Below are 27,074 nucleotides of genomic sequence, written 5' to 3'. Positions count from 1 at the left end.
TTCAACTGCAACTACCTATAATTATGAGATTTAGCAATACCAAATGTTTGTTGCAGTCATGAAAAGTCAAGCAGCTTTCCATCTGATACTACATCATCCAGAGTACATATGCCCGTCTTCATCCAATGCTTCCAGATGACCTTAAAGGTGGAGGAGTAGCTCTCTATGTAAAGATCAATATCCAAGCGACCGAAATGCAAGGGACCTGGGGAGAGGAAGAAGCGATATGGATTGCTCTGAAAAGAGAAGATGGAACTTCTATCTACGTGGGTGTAGTCTACAGACCTCCGACTCAATCGCAGCAAATTGATAAGGATCTGATTGTGGATATCCAAAAGTTTGGAAGGAAAGAGGAGGTTCTGCTGTTGGGAGATTTCAACCTGCCGGATGCGGACTGGAATGTTCCGTCTGCGGAATCGGAAAGAAGTAGGGAGATTGTGGATGCCTTTCAAGAGGCTCTGCTCAGACAAATGGTGACGGAACCCACAAGGGAAAAAGCGATATTGGATCTGGTCCTCACAAATGGAGAGAGTATCTCTAATGTTCGAGTGGGTGCTCACCTGGGTAGTAGCGATCATCAAACGGTTTGGTTTGATATAACGGCTAAAGTGGAGAGCGGCCGCACGATACTTAAAGTCCTAGATTTCAAACGTACGGACTTTAATGCAATGGGAAAGTACCTGAAGAAAGAGCTGTTAGGATGGGAGGACATAAGAGAAGTGGAAAGACAGTGGTCTAAGCTGAAAGGAGTGATAAAAATGGCTACGGACCTTTATGTGAAGAAAATCAATAAAAACAAAAGAAAAAGGAAGCCGATATGGTTCTCCAACCTAGTGGCTGAGAAAATAAAGGCGAAAGAGTTGGCGTTCATGAAATATAAAAAAACCCAAGAAGAGGAGAGCAGAAAAGACTACAGGGTGAAACTGAAAGAAGCCAAGAGAGAGATACGTTTGGCGAAGGCACAGGCGGAAGAACAAATGGCTAAAAATGTAAAAAAGGGAGATAAAAATTTTTTCAGATATATTAGTGAAAGGAGGAAGATAAAAAATGGAATTGCTAGGCTAAAAGATGCTGGGAACAAATATGTGGAGAGTGATGAGGAGAAAGCAAATGTGCTAAACAAATACTTCTGCTCTGTGTTCACAGAAGAAAATCCTGGAGAAGGACCGAGATTGTCCGGCAAAGTTACACGAGAAAATGGAGTAGATTCTGCGCCGTTCACGGAGGAGGGTGTTTATGAGCAACTTGAAAAACTGAAGGTGGACAAAGCGATGGGACCAGACGGGATCCATCCCAGGATACTAAGGGAACTCAGAGAGGTTCTGGCGAGTCCTATTAAAGACTTGTTCAACAAATCTCTGGAGACGGGAGTGATTCCTGGGGATTGGAGGAGAGCGGATGTGGTCCCTATTCATAAAAGTGGTCACAGGGATGAAGCAGGAAACTACAGGCCGGTGAGCCTCACTTCAGTTGTTGGAAAAATAATGGAAGTGTTGCTGAAAGAAAGGATAGTGTATTTCCTTGAATCTAATGGGTTACAGGATCCGCGGCAACATGGCTTTACAAAAGGTAAATCGTGCCAAACGAACCTGATTGAATTTTTTGATTGGGTGACCAGAGAGCTGGATCGAGGACATATGCTAGATGTAATTTATTTGGATTTCAGCAAAGCCTTTGATACAGTTCCTCATAGGAGGCTGTTGAACAAACTTGAAGGGCTGAAGTTAGGACCCAAAGTGGTGAACTGGGTCAGAAACTGGCTGTCGGACAGACGCCAGAGGGTGGTGGTTAATGGAAGTCGCTCGAAGGAAGGAAAGGTGACTAGTGGAGTCCCTCAGGGTTCGGTGCTGGGGCCAATCCTGTTCAATATGTATGTAAGTGACATTGCTGAAGGGTTAGAAGGAAAAGTGTGCCTTTTTGCAGATGATACCAAGATTTGTAACAGAGTAGACACCGAAGAGGGAGTGGAAAATATGAAAAAGGATCTGCAAAAGTTAGAGGAATGGTCTAATGCCTGGCAACTAAAATTCAATGCAAAGAAATGCAGAGTAATGCATTTGGGGATTAATAATAGGAAGGAACCGTATATGCTGGGAGGAGAGAAGCTGATATGCACGGACGGGGAGAGGGACCTTGGGGTGATAGTGTCCGAAGATCTAAAGGCGAAAAAACAGTGTGACAAGGCAGTGGCTGCTGCCAGAAGGATTCTGGGCTGTATAAAGAGAGGCGTAGTCAGTAGAAGAAAGAAGGTGTTGATGCCCCTGTACAGGTCATTGGTGAGGCCCCACTTGGAGTATTGTGTTCAGTTTTGGAGACCGTATCTGGCGAAAGACGTAAGAAGACTTGAGGCGGTCCAGAGGAGGGCGACGAAAATGATAGGAGGCTTGCACCAGAAGACATATGAGGAGAGACTGGAAGCCCTGAATATGTATACCCTAGAGGAAAGGAGAGACAGGGGAGATATGATTCAGACGTTCAAATACTTAAAGGGTATTAACGTAGAACAAAATCTTTTCCAGAGAAAGGAAAATGGTAAAACCAGAGGACATAATTTGAGGTTGAGGGGTGGTAGATTCAGGGGCAATGTTAGGAAATTCTACTTTACGGAGAGAGTGGTGGATGCCTGGAATGCGCTCCCGAGAGAGGTGGTGGAGAGTAAAACTGTGACTGAGTTCAAAGAAGCGTGGGATGAACACAGAAGATTTAGAATCAGAAAATAATATTAAAGATTGAACTAGGCCAGTTACTGGGCAGACTTGAACGGTCTGTGTCTGTGTATGGCCGTTTGGAGGAGGATGGGCAGGGGAGGGCTTCAATGGCTGGGAGGGTGTAGATGGGCTGGAGTAAGTCTTAACAGAGATTTCGGCAGTTGGAACCCAAGCACAGTACCGGGTAAAGCTTTGGATTCTCGCCCAGAAATAGCTAAGAAGAAAAAAAAAAAAAAAAAAAAATTTTAAATTGAATCAGGTTGGGCAGACTGGATGGACCATTCGGGTCTTTATCTGCCGTCATCTACTATGTTACTATGTTAAACCCGCCAATTTGAATCTTGGAGTTCAGTCAAAGTTTTTTTTTTTTTAGAATGGCCTACCTGCACGTTCAGCAATCTACTGGCCCAGACTGCCACTACGTCTATCCCTATACCACATTCCCAATGAAAAAATTGCCCAAGTCTCAAACGCCCAAACCCAGACCTTTTAGGCGAAGGAGGGGTCAGTCCTTCGCCTAAAAGCTGGATTCTGTAACTGGCGTCTGTCAAATACAATACCGGTTACAGAATCCCCCAACCATAGACCTCCCTAGGCCCACCCAAGCTCTGCCCCAGATCCCACACCTTGTAATGCAATTGTTTTCCATTCATTTTTCATATAAACACAATATACACACCAGATATAAATTCTCAAACTGATCCATTTCAATCACTATATTAAAAATAAAATCATTTTATCTACCAGTGATCCTCTGCAGGCTGCTGTAATTAGCTTTAAAGATGAGACTGGAAGGCCAGGGGGGAAGCTAGAGGACACTAGAATTCAGCGAATCGGGCAGCGCTGGCGCCTCTATTCCTCCTCAATGTGCCGCGGCACACTTGGAATCTCAGGAGGCACACTAGTGTGCCTCGGCACACAGTTTGAGATACACTGCTCCGGACAATTTATAGTTCTAAGTTTCATTCCGGCCCAATAGACAGAAAAAATGCCTCAGTTTATCATCCAAGAAAGGCTAGCGCCAGATACAATATTTAGCTAGAGATGTTTGTTAATGGACTTTTGATGGATTCATAGTGAAGATGAAAGAGAAAAGGTTTCAGTAGTTTCTGGATGGGCATTGCTAGGCTCCAGAGATAGGCCTAATATACTGGTGCCTACCTCAAGGACACCTAGTGACACATAATTCTGCTTAGACAACATTAGGCATAATTCTATACATGGCGCTGTGTGGTTGATTGACATCTGCATGGAGCGGAGCCTACAATGTAGGCGTACTTAGGCACCATTACAGAATCTTCCCTTTTGTGTGGACTGCTCAGCAGTGCACCTTTGTAAAAGGACCCAATTGTTAATTGTATTGTTTAAATGGCATTATTTTACTGTGTTTTAGCTCAAATATTTAAACATGCAAAATGTCACAAAAATGTCACTAACACCAACACAGCTGATGATAATTAAATGTTGTTTATTAGTAATGATGACTAAAAAAGTATGTGATGCAGCCTTCTGTTAATACATTTTGATTTGTACTTAAAGTTTATTGGTATGATATTCACAAATTTTGAAAATATCAAAAAAATAACCTCAGCCAAATAGAATGGAGATTGAGAATTCCTGGCCTGCTCTTTTGTGGTAACTGGTGCTTCCAGCAGTGGGGTTCCTCTCTATTCATGTCTAGGAATACAGTTAACATATCTACAGCTTTATAACCTAATCATGATTTTACTGGTAGAAAGTATTCACTGTAGAAAAAAAAAAAGATCTAGGGAGACACGGAGTTTAAATTACACAGTACACATCGTCTCTTGTTCTTTACTTTCGTCTGCCCTTATTAATTCCAGTTCTGGTATTATGAAAAAAGAAATAAACTCAACTAACATTAGCAAATACTGATGTCATACCTTACATAATTACATGACATGAGCACCTGTATGGCACATTAGAAGTATTTTAATGATGATAAACAAAGAATTACTGCTCATTCCACTGCACACATTCACATTCAAAGAGTACATCTTGATCTTAATTTAAGTTTGTAATTCAGAATCAGTTGTTTTGAAACTCACACAATAGAAAGCTCATCTGTATGTAGGTACAGATTCAAGTGAGTACTTCCTGCAGCTTTTTTCATAGAAGAGAACACAGCCATAGAAATATTTCCCATTATTATTAGGGAGAACGAGAGGGCTCTCTCTAAAGTTAAAAGGGGATAGATTCCATATAAACTGTTATAGGAAGTTCTTCACCCAGAGAGTGGTAGAAAACTGGAATGTTCTTTTGGAGGCTGTTATAGTGGAAAACACCCTCCAGGGATTCAATATCCTGCTGAACCGGAACGTATGCAGGAAGGGCTGGTCTCAGGGCACTGATCTTTGACCTGGGAGCCGTTGCGGGAGCGGACTGCTGGACATGATGGACCACTGGTTTGACCCAGCAGTGGCAACTTCTTATGTTCTTATGTTAATTTTCAAGCACACCTTTTTAGGATACCTATATATCTTATGAACTCCAGAAAGAAGCTCTCCAAGGCAGAACACAAGTTTTGTGTCAGGCAGAGCATTAAATTAGACTGAGATCGGCATCCACATATTCTGCCTAAGCAGTAAAGTTCATGATGCACAAAACGAATTATTATTATTTTATTGATTTGTTATACCACTTATACCAACAAAGGATTAAAGCAGTTTACATAAAAACAAAATGAACCAAAAGAATGAAAAGTACACCAGTTATTAATAGGAAAGGATCTACACTCAATCATATACAGTCAAACAAACAAACAAATAAACCACTTCTGCCTTACCAGTATAATACAGTGGTACCTCGGTTTACGAGTGCACCGGTTTGCGAGTGTTTTGCAAGACGAGCAAAACATTTGCAAAATTGGTGCCTCGGAAACCGAGCATGGCTCGATTTACGAGCACCCCCCCCCCCTTGCAATCCGGGACCCCCCCCACAATCCGGCACCCCCCCTGCCTCGAACCGGCCCCCCCGGCCACGATCCGGCCCCCCCGCCACGATTGGGCACCTCCCGCCACGATCTGACCCCCGCCGACACAATTGGGCACCCCCCCGCCGCTTCTTACCCTCATCTGGGCACTCTTGAAAATCGGCCTTCTCCTCTGCTGGGCCTTGAGCATCTGAGCATGCTCAAGGCCTGTGAGTTCACGTTCTCTTTCTCCACTTCCATTCAGCATTTGCTCTCCCTTCTCCCTACTTCTATTATCTGACCTCTTCTCTCTCCCCTTTCTACCCACTTCCATCATCTTCCCCCTTCTTTCAATCTCTCCATCCACCACAGGCCCATCTTTCTCCCTTTCTCACCTTTCCGATTTTGGCAACAAGATCTGCAATGCCGCCCCCCCCCCCCCGCCCCGGACAACAGGCCTGGTCCGACAAACCTCCCTGCCCTGTGGCCGGCGATGTCTAAACTGCCTTCTTACAGCAGCCGGAGCGTTGTAGTTGCATATGGCTTTCGTAAAGGTCGTCTCTGATGCAACTTCTGGTTGTGTCAGAGATGACCTTTACGGCAGCCACACGCAGCTTCAACGCTCTGGCTCAGGGGTGCCCACACTTTTTGGGCTTGCGAGCTACTTTTAAAATGACCAAGTCAAAATGATCTACCAACAATAAAATTTAAAAAAAAACCACAAAGCACACTGTACGCTGAGAAAATGTTAATTATCATTCCTATTCTGGGTTTTTTCCAAAGAGGTCAAGGCAGATGACTCTATGCACTGTCACCTCAGTAACAACCATACAAAAATAGACAAATATACCCCCTCCCTTTTTACTAAACCACAATAGCAGTTTATAGCGCAGGGAGCTGCGCTGAATGCCCAGGGCTGCTCTCGACGCTCAGAGGCTCCCTGCGCTAAAAACCGCTATTACGGTTTAGTGAAAGGGGGCCATAGTGTAACATATAGACAGCAGATTTTGATCACTAAATTTAAAATAAAATCATTTTTCCTACCTTTGTTGTCTGATGATTTCATGAGTCTCTGGTTGCACTTTCTTCTTCTGACTGTGCATCCAATCTTTCTTCCCTTCTTTTAGCCGTATGCTTCCTCTCCTCCAGACCTCATTCCCTCCCCCAACTTTTTCTTCCTCTCTCCCTGTCTTCCTTTCTTTTTTCTCTCTTCATGTCCCCTTTCTTTTTTTCTGTTTCCCTTCTGTCTCCCTGCCTGCCACCTTTCTTTCTTTCTTTCTCCCTGCCTGCTCTCCACCAAGCCACTACTGACACCATCGAGGAATAGGCCCCGAAGCCGCTGCCGCAGCCACCCCAACCACCCCAAGCTCTCTCTGATTCCCTGCGTCGGGCCGACCAGCATTCCTCTCTCCGACGTAAATTCTGCAGTCGGAGAGGAAGTTCCACCCAGCCAGGCAGCGATTGGCTGGCCCGAACTTCCTCTCCAATGGCAGAATTGACGTCGGGGAGAGGAAGGCTGATTGGCCGGTAGATCGCCAAGGCAAAGTGAGTCAATCACGGAGCCCAGGATGGGCTCCGCGATCAACTCACTTTGCCTTGGCGATCGACCATTTTCCGGACCTGGCCGACTGTGCACCCCCCCTAAGGCTGCACCCAGGGCGGACCTCCCCTCCGCCCTCTCTTTGGTACACCACTGGGTTTTACCTCCTCTAATAAAACTTCCTGGTTCTCATTACTTTCCTTCAACTCCTCAGTAGTCATATGCATGCTGTTAATCTAACAAGATTATTTTAGAAGCATTGACCCTCATGTAAACAGTAGCATTTAGGGAACAAAAGAGAGGCAGAAAATCTGAGATGCAAGCACAGCAGAACAAACAGCAGAGCCAACAAATAGAGAGAGTAAAGACAAGGGGGCTGATATACAGACCATGGAAGACTGCCGGCTATCTCCCGCAGTTAGGGTTGCCAAATGTCCGGATTTCCCCGGACAAGTCCTCCTTTTGAGGACATGTCCAGAGGTTTGGACGGCTTTTTAAAACCTGGCACTTTACTACGGTTTTGAAAAGCTTCCAACAAATTGCTGTCAGGCAGGAGGGCATCCGCGCATGTGACGCAATGATGCCACGCACATGCACGTGTTGTCATCATGTTGCATCCGCACATGTGCAGATGCCCTCTTGCCCAACGAAAGCAGGCAGCGGGAGGTGAGTCTAGGTAAGGATTGGGGCATATTGAAGCGGGGATGGGGGCGGGTCTTGGATGTCTGGATTTTCCATTTGGAAAATCTTGTAACCCTACCCACAATCAGCAACAAAATCAGAAATTCAATACCGGCACCTTATCCGGCAAATGGCTTTGAATTTCTGGGTTTTTATGGGCAGTCAAAATATAGCTGGCTAAGTCTTAGCAACCAAAGATAAATCTGCTTTTTAGGCGAGTCTGTCTGGCTGCTGAACTTAGCTGGTGAGCTGATGAATATTGGCAGTGACAGACTATGTTGGGTGACATAGCTAGTGACTGGCCAATCCGCTAAGTGGGATATTCAGCAGGAGATGGCCAGCTATTAGTGGATAGCTGGCTATGTGCTATTTGGCCAGCCAGGAACTGTTTCTGGTCAGCCAAAAAGTGCAGTTGGGCAGAAAGACTTTAATTCAGACAATCACATATGCCTGACATGGCCGTTTCACCTGAAGGCTGATCAATTTCTTTGACTGGGTGACCAGAGAATTGGATAGAGGGAATGCACTAGTTGTGGTGTATTTAGATTTTAGCAAAGCCTTTGACAGTGTTTGACACAGGTGTCTAATAAATAATCTGAGTGCCCTCGGTATGGGCCCCAAAGTGACAAACTGGGTCAATGCTCTACAAGGTTATAATTTCATTATGCATTTAGAGTGAGGATTATAGCAAGGTAACTCATTTGTTTACATATTTCATGTGCTTCTCAAAGCTACTATCTCACATGACATCTGAATACATATAATGGTTATAATAAAGTGATTCCCAATGTGTACACTTCTAATGTCTAAAATCTTACTATCATAGAATATGCACAATATAATAAATTAACACAAGGGTGCTATATCCACAAAATTGACTTTAAAAATAGTAGCAACCTTTTCTACTATTTTATGCATAAAATAGTAGAAAAGGTTGCTACTATTTTTAAAGTCTAAAATCTTACTATAGCATGTGATTGTCCAAAGGTTATAATGCATGCTCCTTAAGCTCTCTTGATTAGCCTTAAACTCAGGGCCTGCTCAGGCAAAGTCTGATTGTTGCCCATATAAGGAATTCTTAAGAGATAAGATAAGGGTAAACCTGTGTCAGGTTAATATGTGACAGGAGTTTAAGAGAGGGGAGGGGGGAATGCCTCAGCATTCATCACAAGGTGCTAGCATTTTCCTTGCTAATAGAATGTCGACGTGGCAGGGAAAGAGAAATGACTCATACTTCCTTCACAAGGCCTCAGATCCTCACATAAGGCCTAGATCCGTATACAGGGCCTAGATCAGTGTGCTGACCTGGTCTGGTTCAGAACTGCCTGTGTGCTGACCTTGCCTGTGTTCTGAAGCCCTGGATCAAAACTTATCAGACCTCCATCCCTACAATGCTGCCTAAATTAGGTGCCTAGAAAAATGATGCTTGTAGTGTGTTAATTGTGCTTAGATGCTCTTAACAGAACCACGGCTACCAGCACCTATGAAAAAGGCACTGATAAAGTAGGCTAAGTTTTTTAGAGAATCAGGCCTAGTGGCATCCTAGGTCATTTCCACCCCTAATCACACCTATTTTGACCTCAGGTGCTGTTAGCTGCCATGCTGTAGCCGCGATTTTGGTCGCCTACCCCAGCAGCTGCCTAGTGGTGCCTACTCTTTTTAAATTAATTTTTAAAGCAATTAAGTTAAGCCCCAGTAGGCATGATGAAGGTGCTTACTGGCATTTAAGGTGCTATTTACAGAATATGGCCCTATGTTCATGGCTTAATTTTTTTTAATGTAAATCATATTTATTTCATTTCAAATACAAACAAAATAGTAAAAAAAAATCATATGATACAAATTGTATGATAAAACATTTTAATTAAGACAATTAAACTGAAAACAAAGTACACTTACAGTTGTTTGAAAACTGATCTCTCAAAACATAGCGTGCAATCGTTGTGATGTACTCAGAAACAGCTTGTCAACATGCGCGTGCATTTGCTGGATATTTAAATATTGGCACCTTATTTTGCATGTGTAAATATGTATTAACTGGGAGATCTGAGCAATGAAGCAAGAACGGAATGATAGAGCTGGCAAGGAAAATAATAATCAGATGGACCAAACTAAAAAGAAAAAGAAAAATTAAGGAATTGCACTGCATATGCTTTTTAAATGTATATTCAACCTTAATTTTGCAGTTTAACATTTGGTTACTTTACATCATGTGTCAGTTACATGGTTTGAAAAGCTTTTCAGTGTAAGAATATGCACTGCAGATACATTGTTCCCGCTCATTTCTTAGCCCTTTGTACAACAATTTACTAGTCTATTACACTTTTTTTTTGCAGCATTTAGGTCATCATTCCTTAATTTTAATTTTTAGTTTGGTCCATCTGTTTATTATTTTCCTTGCCAGCTCTGTCATTCCATTCTTGCTTCATTGGTCAGATCCTCTGATTAATACATAATATTTACACATGCAAAATAAGGAGCCAATATTTAAATACACAGCAAATGCATGCACACGTTTTTGACGTGCTGTTTTCTGAGTACATCACAATGATTGCACATAAACTACTTTTGAGAGATCAGCTTTCAAACAACTGTAAGTGTACTTTGTTTTCAGTTTAATTGTCTTAATTAAAATGTTTTATCATACAATTTTTTAAAAAAAATCTTTATTCATAAGTTTAACATATAATAAGTGTAACATATAATACAATAAGTGTAACATATAATATAATCATTTTATACTTTACCATCACTTAATATATCATCAAATTCTAACTCTCATCAAATATCCCCCCTCTCTTATACCCAACAATTATTCATAAGCAAAAGAAATCATAAAATATTCCCACCCATCCCCATCCCACCCTGGACATGTATGAACAAAAGGGAAAAAAATTAATAGTTATTCAATGCAGTAATTTCAATCTTTACAGTATCTAGTTACTGGCTCCCAAATAACCTGAAATTTCTTAAAATTTCCCTGCTGCTTGGCAATTATCTTTTCCATCCTTATCATAAAATTTTTAAAAACTACTACATACCACACAATCAGGTTTAAAAAACACTACAGCGCTGAAAAAACACTTTGGCCCTCTTTTACTAAGGTGCGCTAACCAATTAGCGTGTGCTAAATGCTAACGCATGCATTGTAGTCTATGGATGCATTAGTATTTACGATGCACTAATTCAATTAGCGCACGCTAATCGGTTAGTGCACCTTAGTAAAAGAGGGGTTTTGTGTATATGTCTTAATGACAATAATTAAAATTGAATTCTACAATATATTTCATCAGTAACCAATGATACTTCAAATAAAGAGGAGTGCCTAATAATTTGAGAGTCATATTTTGAATAGTTTGCAATCTTTTAAGATTAGAATTTGAACATTTAGCATAGACCACATTACAATAATCTAATTTCGACATGAACATTGCATGAATCAGTGTGTACAAAGATTTTTCATCAAAAAAATGTTTCACTGTACGCAATAGTCTTAATGTCACAAAACCTATTTTTACTACATCTGTAATTTGTTCTACTCACACTGTAATTGAATCTACCCACACTTCCAAATATTTAAATTTGGTGATTGATGGTGATATTGATGTTTGTAATGGAATGGGGATGATGATCTGTTAACCAATAAGTCAATGTCTTTTTTTATATTTATGATGTCAATGGTCACTTAACCATTGAACTATAGTAGTCAGACAATTTTGTATCCTTGTGAGATCTAACTTCATGGGATCTACTCTTGCTATAAACAGTACAGGTATATCATCTACATAACAGTAAACTTTTATTCCAAATTCTAGAATAATTATAAATAAGGAGAACATTTCTTTTTTGGCTATTAATCCTAAATGTAGTAAAAAATCCAAATTGATCTATCAAGCCGAAGTCAAGAGTTGAGAAGGTTTGAAAGATACAACAAAATAATATCCGCATAGGCAGATAATTTAGACCCCCTTTTACAAAGTCACGGTAGATGTTTCTACCATGGACCAGCGAGGTAAATGCTCAGATGCTCATAGGAATTCTATGAGTGTCAGTGCATTTATCTTGTCAGACTACAGTAGAAACCTCTACTACGGGTTTGTAAAAGTCAGCGTTAATCTCTAGTTGTTTAATTGCAATTCCTTTTATTTACACAGATGTCAAATATTCAATAGTAAATGGGAAATGGAACAGCCCTGATATTAATAAACTGGCAGTACTTTGTAAATTGTAGCCTTTTGATCAGCCTATGAGATTCTAACTATAATATACAATTGTAAATTATATCCTATTTTATCTATGCATTATGTATGTTAACCTGTAACCTATTCTGAGCTTATTGGGGAGGGCGGAATATAAAATGAACCAAATAAATGAATAAATAACCTGCTATATTTGAAGTCTTTTTTAAATGAAAATTTTTTTATTTGTGGCAAATAGAACATTCAACATCTATATTGACCAGAAAATACACAAATATAGTAGCAAATCTGTAAATAAAAGTCCTTAAAAATTGGGCATTGGTATTGTTGAAGAATCTACATAACATTGATGTTTTAAAAAAGTAAACTAATTATCCAAATGGCAATTCAAACGGAATATTCAGTGGTCCGATATGTCGTTGTAAAGCTTGCTAAGGGATGATAAACCTTGAAAAAACCTTCCGTAGGTGAAACATGTTGGCTCCTATTTCCCTGAAAAGAAGACCACAATTAAAAGCTAAGTACCCTTGGAATATGCTAGAAGGGTTATTAAAGAAATAAAAATTAAAGTTTGTTAATAAAAAATTGAGGCGGTAGTACATAAAGCCTAGGGCAGTGAAAACTTTTGAGCCCAGGTGGTACATCTGAGGAGCTGGGGATTATACATTGGAGGTGAGGAGTTTGAGATATATACTGAGTTTGGCACATATCTTGGTTAGAGTTAAAAAGTAAACTATGCATCTTTGTTGATTTGACTTTGATGTAGTATAATTTATTTGGATTTAGCTCACATCTATTTTCAGAAGTAGCTCAAGGTAAGTTATGCTTAAGTACAGTGTGTATTGCCAGGTTTCAATTGGGCTTTTTTTCCTACCTGAAGCAAAGTGACTAGAGATAAGAAGGATCAGCCACAGGATTTGAATGGGATTTTCATAGTTGTCAGCCCAGTACTTTAACCACTTCTACTCCTATGCTGAACAAATCATTTCTATACAATCCAGTTGTGTACTCCTACGAGCCTTTCTAGTCACCATTCCTCATCTTCCCTGCCCTTTACATTTCTTCCTTGATACGCAAAACCTTATTGACAACATAACACTCTTTGTGCTTGTAAAATTTGTTTCTATAGGTGTAATTATACAGACTTGGATTTTAAACCGCTACAGAATGGTCCAGCTGGGGATAATAGACCAAGTGGTAATGTCATATGGTGGTCTCCGAGGTGCTGTTGCCTTTGCTCTTGTTGCACTTTTGGATAGTCAGAAAGTAAAAGAAAAAAACCTGTTTGTCAGCACAACTATCATCGTGGTTTTCTTTACTGTCATATTTCAGGTAATTTGTTTTTTATTTCCGTTTTTGAAATCTTGGTGCTTCAAAGAATTATAGTTCAGCTTGCATTTCCTATAATTTGGATGTCTGCTTCATTTTTAATGACCACATGCAATTTCTTTTAAAATAATTTGATCTACCTATTAACCCCAAATGACTAAATTTTATGATACAATTATATTCTATTGATAAACAGGAATATTTGACACACAAGTGGGTGATGTCATCCAACAGCAAGGGGGCAGGAACTGCTCACCCAGAGCTCAGACCTTAAAATTGTGGCCTCACTATTTAATTGGTGGTACTTAAATGTACAGGTTTGTAAAACGGGGCAGCTACATGTAGAAGTGGTGTTACTTATATGTGGAGGTTGTTAAATTGCTACTTCCAACAAGGATATAAAATTGCCTCCATATGAAAATTGCCAGATCCATTAAGGTTGTCCAGAAAAGTCTAAAGTTGGAAAAACTGTGTGAATTGAAGTTTTTCTCATGAATCTGATTGTGCTTGATCAGAAAATAATTTTTTTTTAATTAATCTTTATTCATTTTTAAAGCTCACAATAAGTGTAACATATAATACAATCATTTTATACTTTACCATCACTTAATATATCATCAAATTCTAACTCGCATCAAATATCTCCCCTCTCTTATACCCAACAATTATTCATAAGTAAAAGAAATCATAAAGTATTCCCACCCACCCCCATTCTACCCTGGATGTGTATGAACAAAAGGGAAAAAATTAATATTTATTCTATGCAGTAATTTCAATCTTTACAGTATCTTGTTAATGGCTTCCAAATAACCTTAAATTTATTTGTATGGCAACCCCTGTCATAATGAGTAGAAGCTTATTATTATTCGAGGATATTTGGCTTTTAGCCCTCATTGACATGCCAAACAATACGATGTCATAGGATAATTTTTAAAAATGTTTTAAAGCCCTTCCTGGGGTCGCTCAAAGCCACTAATTCTGTTACATAAACATAGGAATCTGTATTTGAGTTGACCATCCTCTGGTCGTGAAGTGTTGCAGAAGAATGTCAGTCACATCTTTCAGCTCTTCCTCTTTCACTAGTGAAGCATAGTGTCCTCTTCAATTTTTCCTTCTGCAAGCAAACTGAGAAGGTGTGTTCTGATCTGACCTGTTCAGTTTTTATTATTTCCAGGTATCTTTCTATCTGTTTTGAGAGGCTTCGGTGCCTAGAGGTCCCCAATTTGGAAGCTTGGAGACCATTGCCCTGGGAGCTAGCTCATCTTCTGATTTACCAGAGACTTGAGCAAGGCTATGGGGCCTCTGTGTGAGTCCCTTTGCGCTTCAGGGAGCCAGGTTCATTTTTCATTCCGCCCATTACAACATGAGGATCTGTGGGAGTTGAAGTTTCAGTCGGGTCCGGTCTGACTGGCAGTCTGAAAATCTCCAGTTTTGTATCCATTCTGGAAAGGATTTGAGACAGAAAATGTTCTCCCATCAGTCAGGCTGCAGGAAAGCTGACAAGGCAGGCACCAGCGCAGCACAGTGAGTACTGCTCATTATTCTCTCTGGAGAATATAGGGGGATCAAAAAATTTGATTTTTGATGATTTCTGGGGCCAGAGTTAGGATCCCCCACCTCTAAATCCTCTTTCCCTGAGATTTTTAAACTTTAAGGGAGCCCCCCCCCCATGAGCTATTTTTGGGGTAAATTCACTGGTAGCAGCCATCTTGGATTTTAAACAATCTTTTTTTCTAAAGCCTCCAAATGCCTCAAAACCCCTCAATTTGGCTCAAAATCAATCGGGATGGACTCTTCAGGCTATTCTACCCCCATATCATGCTAATTTTGTGCTGGATTGTTGACTGAGGAGCATCTGTTTACCGCATTCCACAGGGCATGTGAAGGCAGGGCGGGAGTGAAGAAATCCCTCTCGGAGCCCATGAAGCATTAGTGCATAGAAGTGGCAGAGCCCAAGAGAAGCCAATCTGAGATCCTGCAGAGGTCCATGGGTGCCTCCTGTTCAGGGTTTTACCCCGGATTTTATTAATCTCCTGTGGAAAGCTTATTTAAAGGGTCCAGGATGCTCTGCACTACCTGTGAGCATGCTGGCCTTGGACCTGGGAGAAATTCCACTCCAAGAGACAACCCCGCCACTAAGAAATCCAATGCCCAGACTGAGTGACCAAGCAGACCTCGACTGGGAGGATTGGAGGTCAAACTCCATACCTTTACTGTTCCAGAGCACAGTTTCTTGCCTGGAGGACTCGGGTTCCCTTTCAAGGACTGGAAGTCAGGAAGCAATAGTCTTGCTTGACCAGGGAGATGATCCCTCAGTGCAGTGCCTTTTCAAGTCAGCTACTGGGTCGCACATTATCACAGATGCACTCAGGGAATTGAAGCTGGAACGGCAACAGCCAATGGTCATGAGCAATACATATGCTCATCTCCTCCACTTCCAGGGCAGCATACCAGTTCTTCATTTCAAGGGTGGGTGAAGTCCGAGCATTGTCCATTTATCCCCACTCTCTGTTTCCTATGCTCCAGCCAGTTTCTAATCCACGTGAGTATTTCACCCTCGATTCCATAGCTCACAATTTTCCGAAGTAGTTGTTCATGCGGAACCTTGTCGAACGCCTTCTGAAAATCTAGATATACAATGTCAACCGGATCACCTTTGTCTATCTGCCTGTTCACTCCCTCAAAGAAGTGCAGCGAGTTTGTCAGACAAGATCTGCCCTTGCTGAAACCGTGCTGGCTGGTCCTCATCAGACCGTGTCCATCAAAGTAATCAATGATGCGGTCCTTTATCAGCCTCTTCTTTCCCACTGCTGGAAATCTTTGACGCCTCATCAACCATTTCATTGATTTACCTCTCATTTATTTATTTAAAAATTTCTATACCATCTAATTCCTAAACGGTTTACATGATATTACATAAACAGATTTGTAAAACAAAATAAAACACATAAGCATTAATAAACAAGTCTTCAAAAATCAGCATTAGGGAAACAATGCCTGAAAAGGCATTTAAAAACAATTGCCAATAGGTTCTCAGAAAATCAGAGTCAGGAAATATCAATGCTTAAAAAAGGCATTTACAAATAATTGTGTTTTAAGTAGTTTCCTAAAGGTGCCTATATCACCACCTTTCCATATATGCCTTACCAATGAGTTCCAGAATTTTACCCCTGCCCAACAAAAAGTCATTGTCCTAGTTTCAACATATTTTCAATTAACTTTTACCTTTAATAGAGCGCAATGACCTTTTCAGTTGGTAATTAGTCATCTTACTCTTGAATAGTTCAGGGATTACAGAAATTGATGACAGATCATCAGTACTGTGTGTACTGCACTCTAAATGCAACTGGCAACCAGTGTAATTGTTGGAGATAAGGTGTAATGTGAACATATTACGATGTTCCCGTTATCAATCTGGCCGCTTCTCAGTCTTGCCACCTTCTCTCTCAGCTCCTTTACTTCCTTCATGAGGGATTCAAGCTGAAGATAGCTTGCACATGGAACCACTCCCTCTGCCTGGGTAACATTTTCTGTCTGTACAGAGATAGAAGCTGTAATCTGAGCAGCAGCTTTGATAACATGATGTTTCCCAGTCATACTGGGTTTGCAGACGTACTTACACCTGGAAGAAAAAAGAAAGATCAGAAAAATCCTACCAAAGCAATGCCCTGTTCTTAATTGGCTGAAGAGCCATAAAAGGCTCTGCCTTGGGGTAGGCAGGAGGGAATTAACCTCAGGGTCATCTGTGGAATCTGATCTCTAAGAAAGTCCTCAGAATTCAGATCAACAATAAGAACAGGAAAGAAGATCAAATAGTTCCACAACAACACACAAAGTCAATGGAAAAAAAAAAAATTAAAACATCAGTTCTAGATGACCAGACGTTTATTAAATAAATGGCACTAACAATCCCAGAAGGGTATGAAATCAACAAAAAGGGAGACCCAACACGGTCCATGTTTTGGCACAAAAGTGCCTTTCTCAGGGGTCCTTTTAAGGAATACCCATATATTGTACTTAATGGAATAAATGAAGAATAACAATACGTAACGCTGTCAGCACTGGCACAGTGAAATTTCCACTAAGCTAAAGTAAAATCTTTGCACTCGATTTATGAAAACCCTGATGAAGCCATTTTTGGGTGAGACGAGAAAAGTGCATGGAGTTTTGTTTTATATAGCGTCTAGATGAAAGTCTATCGTTAAACATGAAGATGGAGATTTAAAAAATATTTAAATGTTTTTTTTCTGTTATATGCTATGCTAAATTTAAAGGTTAAAAAGAGAACATACAATAGGAGGTGTTTTTTTTAAGCCCAATGAATGAGAATTTGACCCATAATAATTCATTTGAGTATCTGTCATAGGGTCTCTGAGGACTTTTTACCTCATTAATAAGATCATATGAATAGCCTTACTGGATCAGACTAATGGTCCATGTAGCCCAGTAGTCCATCTTCCTGTTGTCCAATCCAGGTCACTAGTACCTAGCAAAAACCCAAATAGTAGCAACATTTCCTGATGTTCAGATTGTTTTTGGAGTGGTTTCATTTGAAGTTCATCTGACACCATCTTTGTGGTTCAGTTATAGACAATGTATATATGTAAATGCCCTACTCATGCAAATAAAGATTTATGAAAGTCAATATTAACACACAGTGGCGTACCTAGCATATGTGACACCTGGGGCCCATCATTTTTTGACACACACCCCCATCTATATGAAAAATATGATTTTTAGTAACAATCTACATATCGCACAACAAGAGTGTACCTAGGAAAAGGCAGCATCTTAAACACTGCAGTGAGCACTAGAACATCAACACATACATTGTAAAACTAAACACACCAGATCCTGCACAATCAATTGATCCAGTACAGTCGATGCTATCAGAAAGCCATGTCCCTTTCATACACACAGACAGATACACCTTTGCCCAATATGGAATAATCACAAACTAAAAATAGAAATATGTAGACAAAAGTTAAACTGAACTGCCATGAAATCTGACTCTGCATACAATGCAACACCACAAAAACAGTAATACATGTCCTCTAATACTGTGCAAAATATAAAGACAGTAAATGTAAATTTGAAAAACTGATATATAACAATCACCACTTTACAAATTAACAAATAAAAATAAAACAAATAATGAGAAATATGAAAATACCATTTTATTGGACTAATCCCCGTAAGCTTGGTCCTCATCCCCACAAACCACCTGATTCCATCCACACAAGCCTTGAATTGTTTTATATTGAACTTATTATATTAAAGTATAAAAAAAAACAATATTCTGTACAATTGTCAATTTATAAATCAGCGTCTTCTCCCCACTCTCTCTTCCCCATTTCCCTTCAGCATCCTCAGCCCACTCTCTCTCCACTTTCCTTCAGTGCACGCACATAAAAACAAGCAAGTAATTTTATATCATTTTCATTCTATTCATTCATAGAAATTAAAGTCTAAATCAGTGGTTCCCAACCCTGTCCTGGAGGACCACCAGGCCAATCAGGTTTTCAGGATAGCCTAATTGAATATGCATAGAGCAGATTTGCATGCCTTTCACTTCCATTATATGCAAATCTCTCTCATGCATATTCATTAGGGCTAGCCTGAAAACCCGATTGGCCTAGTGGTCCTCCAGGACAGGGTTGGGAACCACTGGTCTAAATAATGGCAGTCACATAACAAAACATGATTTTACAAAAATAATTCCCTGCAGTCAAGCCTGCAAGGATTACTAGATGTCTTTCAGCAGCTCCCCTCCCTCTCTCCCCGTTACCTTCGTGGCCAAGTCAAAATGATCTACCAACAATAAAATTTTAAAAACACAAAGCACATTGTACACAGAGAAAATGTTAATTATCATTTATATTCCGCGGGTTTTCAAAGAGGTCAAGGCAGATGAGTTTATGCAATGTCACCTCAGTAACAACTATACAAAAATAGACAAATATACCCCCTCCCTTTTTATTAAACCGCAATAGCGTTTTTTAGCGCAGGGAGCTGCGCTGAATGCCCCACGCTGCTCTCGACGCTCCCTGCGCTAAAAACTGCTATTGCAGTTTAGTAAAAGGGGCCCACAGTGCAAAATATAGACATCATATATAAATTCTCAAAACGGACACATTTTGATCACTAAATTGAAAATAAAATCATTTTTCTACCTTTGTTTGGTAATTTCATCAGTCTCTGGTTGCACTTTATTCTTCTGACTGTGCATCCAATATTTCTTCCCTTCTTTCAGCCTCCTGTATGCTTCCTCTCCTCCAGACTTCATTCCCTCCCCCAACTTTTTCTTTGTTTCATCCTGCCCCCTTCTTTCTTTCTCTCTCCATGCTCCCTTTCTTTCTCTATGTCTGTCTTTCTCTCTCTTTTCCCATGCCCCATTTTTTTCTTTCTTTCACCCTGTCCCCTTTCTTTTTTTCTGGATCCCTGTCCCCCCCCTTGCTTTCTTTCTGGCTCCCTGGCTCCACCCCCCTTTCTTTCTTTATCCCTTCCCTCCCCCATGCCACCGCCGCTACCACCACCATGCTGCCACCACCGCCGGGGAAAGACTGCCACTGGCCATTGGAAACAGGCTGGCGCCGAATTCGCCCTCCTTCTTTTCCTGCGGGCCGACCAACTCTGGATGCCTGACGTCAATTCTAATGTCAGAGAGGACATTCCGGGCCAGCCATGCAGCGATTGGCTGGCCCAGAACGTCCTCTCCGACATCAGAATTGACGTCGGATGGCTAGAGTTGCTCGGCTCGGGGAAGAGAAGCAGCAGGGAGGGAGAGTTCGGCGCCGGCTTCTTTCTGATGACGGCAATGGCAGCCTTTCCCCAGCGGCAGCCTGTTCCCTGGTAAGTGGCCAGCTGTACACCCCCTTGAGCCTTGCACCCGGGGCGGACCACCCCCCCGCCCCCCCCCTTGGTACGCCACTGTTAACACATAAATCGTGCAGCATATAGCATTTGGAAGGGAGTGTACTATAGGCACGTCAGAAAAGCATGCATTTATTGCTGATTTGTGCTTCTCTCTTATTGTAAACTGTCCTGAGTTAATATAGTTGAGGATGATATATAAAAAATTGTTTTACCTTTCCTTCCCGGCCTTATCTTACCTATACATACTTAAAAAATTATAGACATTGGCTTTTACATCTACTCCAAGGCAGTTGTAGGTATCAGCTAACTGCTTATTTTTACTAGTGACTAAGGAGGTAAGTAGGCTTAGTTCTCTGTTTATACCCATCCTCAACACTTCCCCACCCAAAAAAAAAAAGAGTTACTAATGGTGTTTTAGAGAGGACATAAAATTTGGAATGGAGATGTCTAGATTAGAGAATGACACTCCCTCCTGCTGGAATCCCCGAAGCCTCCCCACGAATGTCTGCGACAGGAGGAGTGCCTAATTCATCCTGTGCCACAGAGACAGAAGAAGGAATGCCCATTCCACCTGCCACCACCCCCGAGACATTCCCCGGTAGGAGGAATGCCCACTCCCTCCCGCCACCCACCAGAGACATCACCAGGCAGGAGGGATGCCCACTCCCTCTTGCTGCTGGCCCCATCATCCCCCAAACTCACTGAACTCCCCAAGATCCTCTTGCCACCCCCCTCCCATGGTGGGGTAGCCTAAGGGATCTGGCCAATTGGGATCTTAGGCCACTCCCAATGCATCCCAGTGCACTGGGAAAGAGGCCTAAGATTCCAGTTGGCTCAGGTGCTAAAGCCCCTCCTATGGGAAGGGCCTTAGGCACCTGGGCCAATCAGGGCCTTAGGCTCCTTCCCAGTGCATCCCAGGATCAGTGATTGGCTGGCCCAGAACCTTCTCTTCTACGTCAGAATTGACATCGGTGGGAAGACTTGTGGGCCAGCGTTGTGCAACCACTGCACGTGCCTGGCCCTTCCTTGCCCGTAGTTTTTGCGGCAATGGCAGGGAATGATTGGATGAAGAGTGTTGTAGGCGGCGTGGGTGTGGCAGTGGAGTGCGGCAGTGTGGGGTGGCAGATGTAGATATCAGGTGGCAGGGAGGAATTGGAAGCGGCTTCATAGGGGGTAGGCAGGCTTTGGCGCGGGTCGGCTTCAGGGGAGGGAGAAAGGGGGTGGGACAAAGGCAGGAAGGCAGTGAGTTGGAGGGGGCACAAACTTGACAGAGAAAGAGGGGCATGAACTTTGGACACAGAATTGAGAGAGGAAGGGGACACTAACTTGGGACAGGAGGGAGGGAATAGACAGGGAGTTTTGTTGGGCATCAGTTTCAATGACTCCATCAGTTTCAGTAACTCCATCTCTTCCACTATCTACCAAAACTATGGAGTCCCCCAAGGCTCAATTATTTCTCCCCTTCTTTTTAATATATTCCTGGCTCCACTACTCACCCTGGCCCAATCTATAGGTTTCACCGTATTTACATATGCCGATGATATCCAATTACTTCACCCCATAAATCCTACATCCCCGGACAAAATAACAGAAATTAATCAAAAGCTCAACAAAATCAGCCTCTGGCTTCGGCATAATAAACTATCACTGAACATTCTTAAAACTACTAGTGTCCTTTTCTCGCTTTCTCCAGATGAACATTTATGTCTACCCATCAGTATCGACTCCTCCCCAATTCAAATGGATAGCAATGTTAAACTCCTTGGAGTCATTCTAGACAGGGATCTTACCTTTCATCAACAAGTTAGTGAAGTTATGCAGAAATGTTTCCAAAAGCTTAGGCTCATCCATTCTATTTCCTCTTTTCTTGATCACTCCTCCATTAATATCCTGATTCACTCCCTAGTAATTTCAACCATAGATTACTGTAATGCCCTTTATCAAGGCATAACCCAGAAAGACATTCGCCGTCTACAATTATTGCAAAACACAGCTGTTAAATTAATCTATCATGCAAAATAATTTGACCTTGTCACCCCTCTCCTCCGTAAAGCACATTGGCTACCTGTTACTCATCGTCTTTCCTATAAAATACTCCTCCTCACTTTTAAAACAAAAAACTCTAACCAACCGGTGTTCATAGATAAACTTTTGATCCCTTACTCATCATCAAGGGCCCTCCGATCAAATAATCAAAATTTATTTTCTATACCGTCAATATGGGAATTGTTTTACAACACTACTCGCAAATCCATCTTTTCAGTTACCGCCCCCTCTCGGTGGAATGCCCTTCCACTAGACATTCGATTAGAGAACTCACTCGGAAAATTTAAAACCAAACTTAAAACTTTTCTCTTTAAAGATGCTTTTACTCTTTAGCATCAGCCTCCGCCTTTTAATTCCCTGATTCATGTGTAGCTTTGAAACATCTAATAATTCTTTTAAAGTGATTCCCTTCCTAATGTCTTTACCACTCCTCATTTACAGTCCTTTCTTTAATTAATCTTACTTTGATGTGTTTTAAACAACCTCTCCTCCCCTACTTTCCTTCTGTTTCATGTATGTTAATCTGAATTTGTCCAGCATTTTTAATATTTGATAAATTATTGTTTTTATTTACTAATTTTAATTGCTTCCTATAATCTTTTATAATGTACATCGTCTAGACATGTATTTTGATAGACGGTATATCAAAAATAAAGAAACTTGAAACCTGAGTGAGAGGGAAAGGATGAAAGAGGAAAATTGGGTATAGAGAGAAAAAGGAGAGTGGTAGAAATGCATGGGCGAGAAGGATGAGAGCTGAAATGTTGGATATGGTGGTGGAGAAGGAACAGAGGGACAGATTGAAGGGGATGTAGGGGGAAGGAATTTTGGGCGTAGTGATGGAGAGAGAGATGTGGCATGGTGTTGGAGAGGGGTGCTAGAAGGAGAAATGGGTATTGGGCTGGTGAGCAGTAGTGAAAAATGCTGCACATGATCTGGGGGATGAGAGAGGAAGAAAGGTTGGACTCATGGAGGGACAGAGAGAGATGTTGGTTGGGAAATGGAATGAGGTCTGGAGGAGAGGAAGCATACAGAAAGAAAGAAATATTGTATGCACAGTCAGAAGGAAGTGCAACCAGAGACTCATGAAATCACCAGACAACAAAGGTAGGAAAAATGATTTTATTTCAATTTGGTGATCAAAATGTGTCAGTTTTGAGAATTTATATCTGCTGTCTATATTTTGCACTATATATATATATATATTTTTCTATAGTTGTTACTGAGGTGACAATGCATATTTTAAAGTCATCTGCCTTAACCTCTGAACCCCCCCTGAATATAAATGATAATTATGATTTTCTCTGCATACTGTGTGCTTTGTGGTTTTTTTAATTTTGTGGTTACCATTATATATTAATAACATTATATTGTATGTATATGAAAAATAGATGGAAGAAATTGCATTACAAATAGTATTATTATTATGGAGGTGGAGTCAGGGGCGGAGTTTGGGCAGGTCTGGGGCAGAGCTTGGATGGGGTTCTCGGTTGGTATTTGTTAGGCTTAGGGGGTACTTGACTTGAAAAGGTTGAGAAACACTGCTGTATATCACTAAAACACAAAAAGTGGAACACAAGTTTCTGGGGGTACAGGAAGCTTATAATAACTGTTTATTTCACAAAGATCCATACAATAAAAGCAAAAACATATGAGGTACAGAGAGTCTGTGGCACTATCTGGATTGTCCTGGCACTATCTGGATAATGCATTGGCCGCCAGAGCAAAAATTCAATCACACAATCCATTTAGTCACTGGAATTTATTCTGTGAGAAGCCAAACCATCTAGATAAAAATTCCTCTGTGTTCAGTAAACCTTTTGTAAAATACACAGCAAACTGTTATCATCTTGACTTATATGTCCTCTTTTCCCACCTACAGTAGATGTCCTAGGCAAAAGTAGAGCTTAGAACGTCAAAGTAACAATGTTATCTTTTGTGTTTTATTAATTGTAAATTGCACAGGGATTGACAATCAAGCCTTTGGTACAGTGGCTGAAAGTGAAGAGAAGTGAACACAGAGAGCCCATGCTGAATGAGAAACTCCAAGGCACAGTAAGTTAAAAATATTAGGGTCAATATTCTGTGTGGTTTAAGATGCAGCAGTACTACTACTTATTATTATCACAGCTCTTATGAATAAATACAAATAAATATAATTATAATATTAATAGTGAAGTGTTCAGACCGATACCCGTGAATTCTGTGGTCTCACCGAACTGGGGTACTTTGGGACCATCATAACACTTCTCTTGTCCCTTTGCCAGCCTCCTTCATTTATATATCTCAATGAGTCTTATTGTGTATACTTGTAAATAATCAAAATACACTTATCTTGATGACTACTTCAATAGGCTTGGCCTCATTCTCCTTAATTTCCAGCTGCGGTGAGATTAAAGTGCTTAATTCTTAAAGTGCTTGTGCTAATAGTGCTTGCTATCATCATCCGTGCTTGTTAAAATTGAACTTAAGCCCGGCCCCCCGACTCGAGTTTCGGGTCCTTCGTCAGGAGGGGTCCCTGTTAAAAACACAAATTTAATTAAAACCTAATTAAAACTTATAAATCTAAACGGTACTAAATCTTTATATATTAATTTGAAATTCTCATTACTTGTCTCTTGGACTTAACTGTTAAATTCACACATTTTTAAACGTACCTACTCGGCTTACTTCTGCTGGGTAACCTTCGAAAAGAGCACGCTGAGGGTCTACTTTTTGCTTGCCTTATATATCCTCCATATTGTTTTTAGTCCCACCCCCTGTAGTCACTGAATTCTAACCGGATGTGACGTATCGATCTTATCCAAAAATTACAAATTTAGCCATTCTATTTCTGAATTAAGACCATATGGATGCACAGTATTTTTATTGAAGATGAGACGTTGTCCTTTCTGTAGCAAGCTCTTTGTGATATCCCCTTCTTGAAAGTCTAAATGTATCAAGACCGTATATTTTAGGTCCTCCAGAGAGTGCGATTTTTGTAGCCAGTGGGCTACCAATGGGGCAGTAATTCTTTCTTTTCTTATATTACTCAGATGTTCAGTTATTCTTGTTTTTATCATTCGACTGGTCTGACCAATATATGGGAGGCCACATGGACACACTATGTAATACACTACTCCCTTTGACTCACAATTTGTATCTGTTGATAATACGAATTTTTTCTCTCTGGAGGCTGGAAACAACACAAAGGATTGCTGCAGAACATATCTACATAAACGGCAATGTCCACATGGTTTATGTGGAGGTAAAGAATTATTTTTGAACTTCTTATTACCTTTCTTATATTTCAACATCTCCCCCAGGTTCTGGGATCTTGAAAAAGCAAATTTCGGTTTTTCTATTAATGCTGGATAATATTGGACAATAGGCCAGGGTTTTAATATAATCTGTTTAATTGCATTACTATTGTTTGAGTATGGTAATACACAAACAGTATGCTGTTCTTTAATTTTAGTTTTTGGTTGCATTAACCAAGATCTCTGACAAAACTTAGCCCGTTTCCAAGCTCTCTTGATTATTTTCCTGGGATATCCTCGATCTATAAATTTTTTATACATTATCCCTGCTTGTTTGTCAAAGTCTTGTGTATTCGAACATATCCGTTTTAAATGCAAAAACTGCCCTATTGGTATACTATTCTTTAAAATCCGTGGATGGTAACTCTGATATTGGAGGAGATTATTACGGTCCGATGGTTTTTTGTGTAGACTGGTAGATATCTCATTATCTTGAATGAAAATTTTTATGTCCAAAAATGACATCTGATATTTATCTATATTATATGTAAATTTAATATTCTGATTTTTTTGATTCATTTCCTCTAAAAACTCTTTCAATGTGTCTTGATCCCCAGTCCACACAAAAGATTTTAAAGAATAGTATACCAATAGGGCAGTTTTTGCATTTAAAACGGATATGTTCGAATACACAAGACTTTGACAAACAAGCAGGGATAATGTATAAAAAATTTATAGATCGAGGATATCCCAGGAAAATAATCAAGAGAGCTTGGAAACGGGCTAAGTTTTGTCAGAGATCTTGGTTAATGCAACCAAAAACTAAAATTAAAGAACAGCATACTGTTTGTGTATTACCATACTCAAACAATAGTAATGCAATTAAACAGATTATATTAAAACCCTGGCCTATTGTCCAATATTATCCAGCATTAATAGAAAAACCGAAATTTGCTTTTTCAAGATCCCAGAACCTGGGGGAGATGTTGAAATATAAGAAAGGTAATAAGAAGTTCAAAAATAATTCTTTACCTCCACATAAACCATGTGGACATTGCCGTTTATGTAGATATGTTCTGCAGCAATCCTTTGTGTTGTTTCCAGCCTCCAGAGAGAAAAAATTCGTATTATCAACAGATACAAATTGTGAGTCAAAGGGAGTAGTGTATTACATAGTGTGTCCATGTGGCCTCCCATATATTGGTCAGACCAGTCGAATGATAAAAACAAGAATAACTGAACATCTGAGTAATATAAGAAAAGAAAGAATTACTGCCCCATTGGTAGCCCACTGGCTACAAAAATCGCACTCTCTGGAGGACCTAAAATATACGGTCTTGATACATTTAGACTTTCAAGAAGGGGATATCACAAAGAGCTTGCTACAGAAAGGACAACGTCTCATCTTCAATAAAAATACTGTGCATCCATATGGTCTTAATTCAGAAATAGAATGGCTAAATTTGTAATTTTTGGATAAGATCGATACGTCACATCCGGTTAGAATTCAGTGACTACAGGGGG

The 27,074-nt window shown here is 40.5% G+C and overlaps 1 protein-coding gene across 2 annotated transcripts in view; it reads left to right on the top strand.

Moving 5' to 3' along the window:
• The window catches only part of SLC9A3 (solute carrier family 9 member A3), a 246,405-nt gene that overhangs the window by 115,021 nt on the left and 104,310 nt on the right, over positions 1–27,074 (top strand). For both annotated transcript variants that reach the window (XM_033933345.1, XM_033933346.1), the window contains 2 exons: positions 13,190–13,392; positions 24,277–24,366. In XM_033933345.1, the coding sequence (XP_033789236.1) occupies positions 13,190–13,392; positions 24,277–24,366 (293 nt within the window). The remainder of the gene's footprint in view (positions 1–13,189; positions 13,393–24,276; positions 24,367–27,074) is intronic.

Source organism: Geotrypetes seraphini, chromosome 2 (genome assembly GCF_902459505.1).
Source record: "Geotrypetes seraphini chromosome 2, aGeoSer1.1, whole genome shotgun sequence".
NCBI lineage: Eukaryota > Metazoa > Chordata > Amphibia > Gymnophiona > Dermophiidae > Geotrypetes > Geotrypetes seraphini.
The sequence above is the reverse complement of the archived record's forward strand: the minus strand, read 5'-3'. Positions and strand labels throughout refer to the sequence as shown.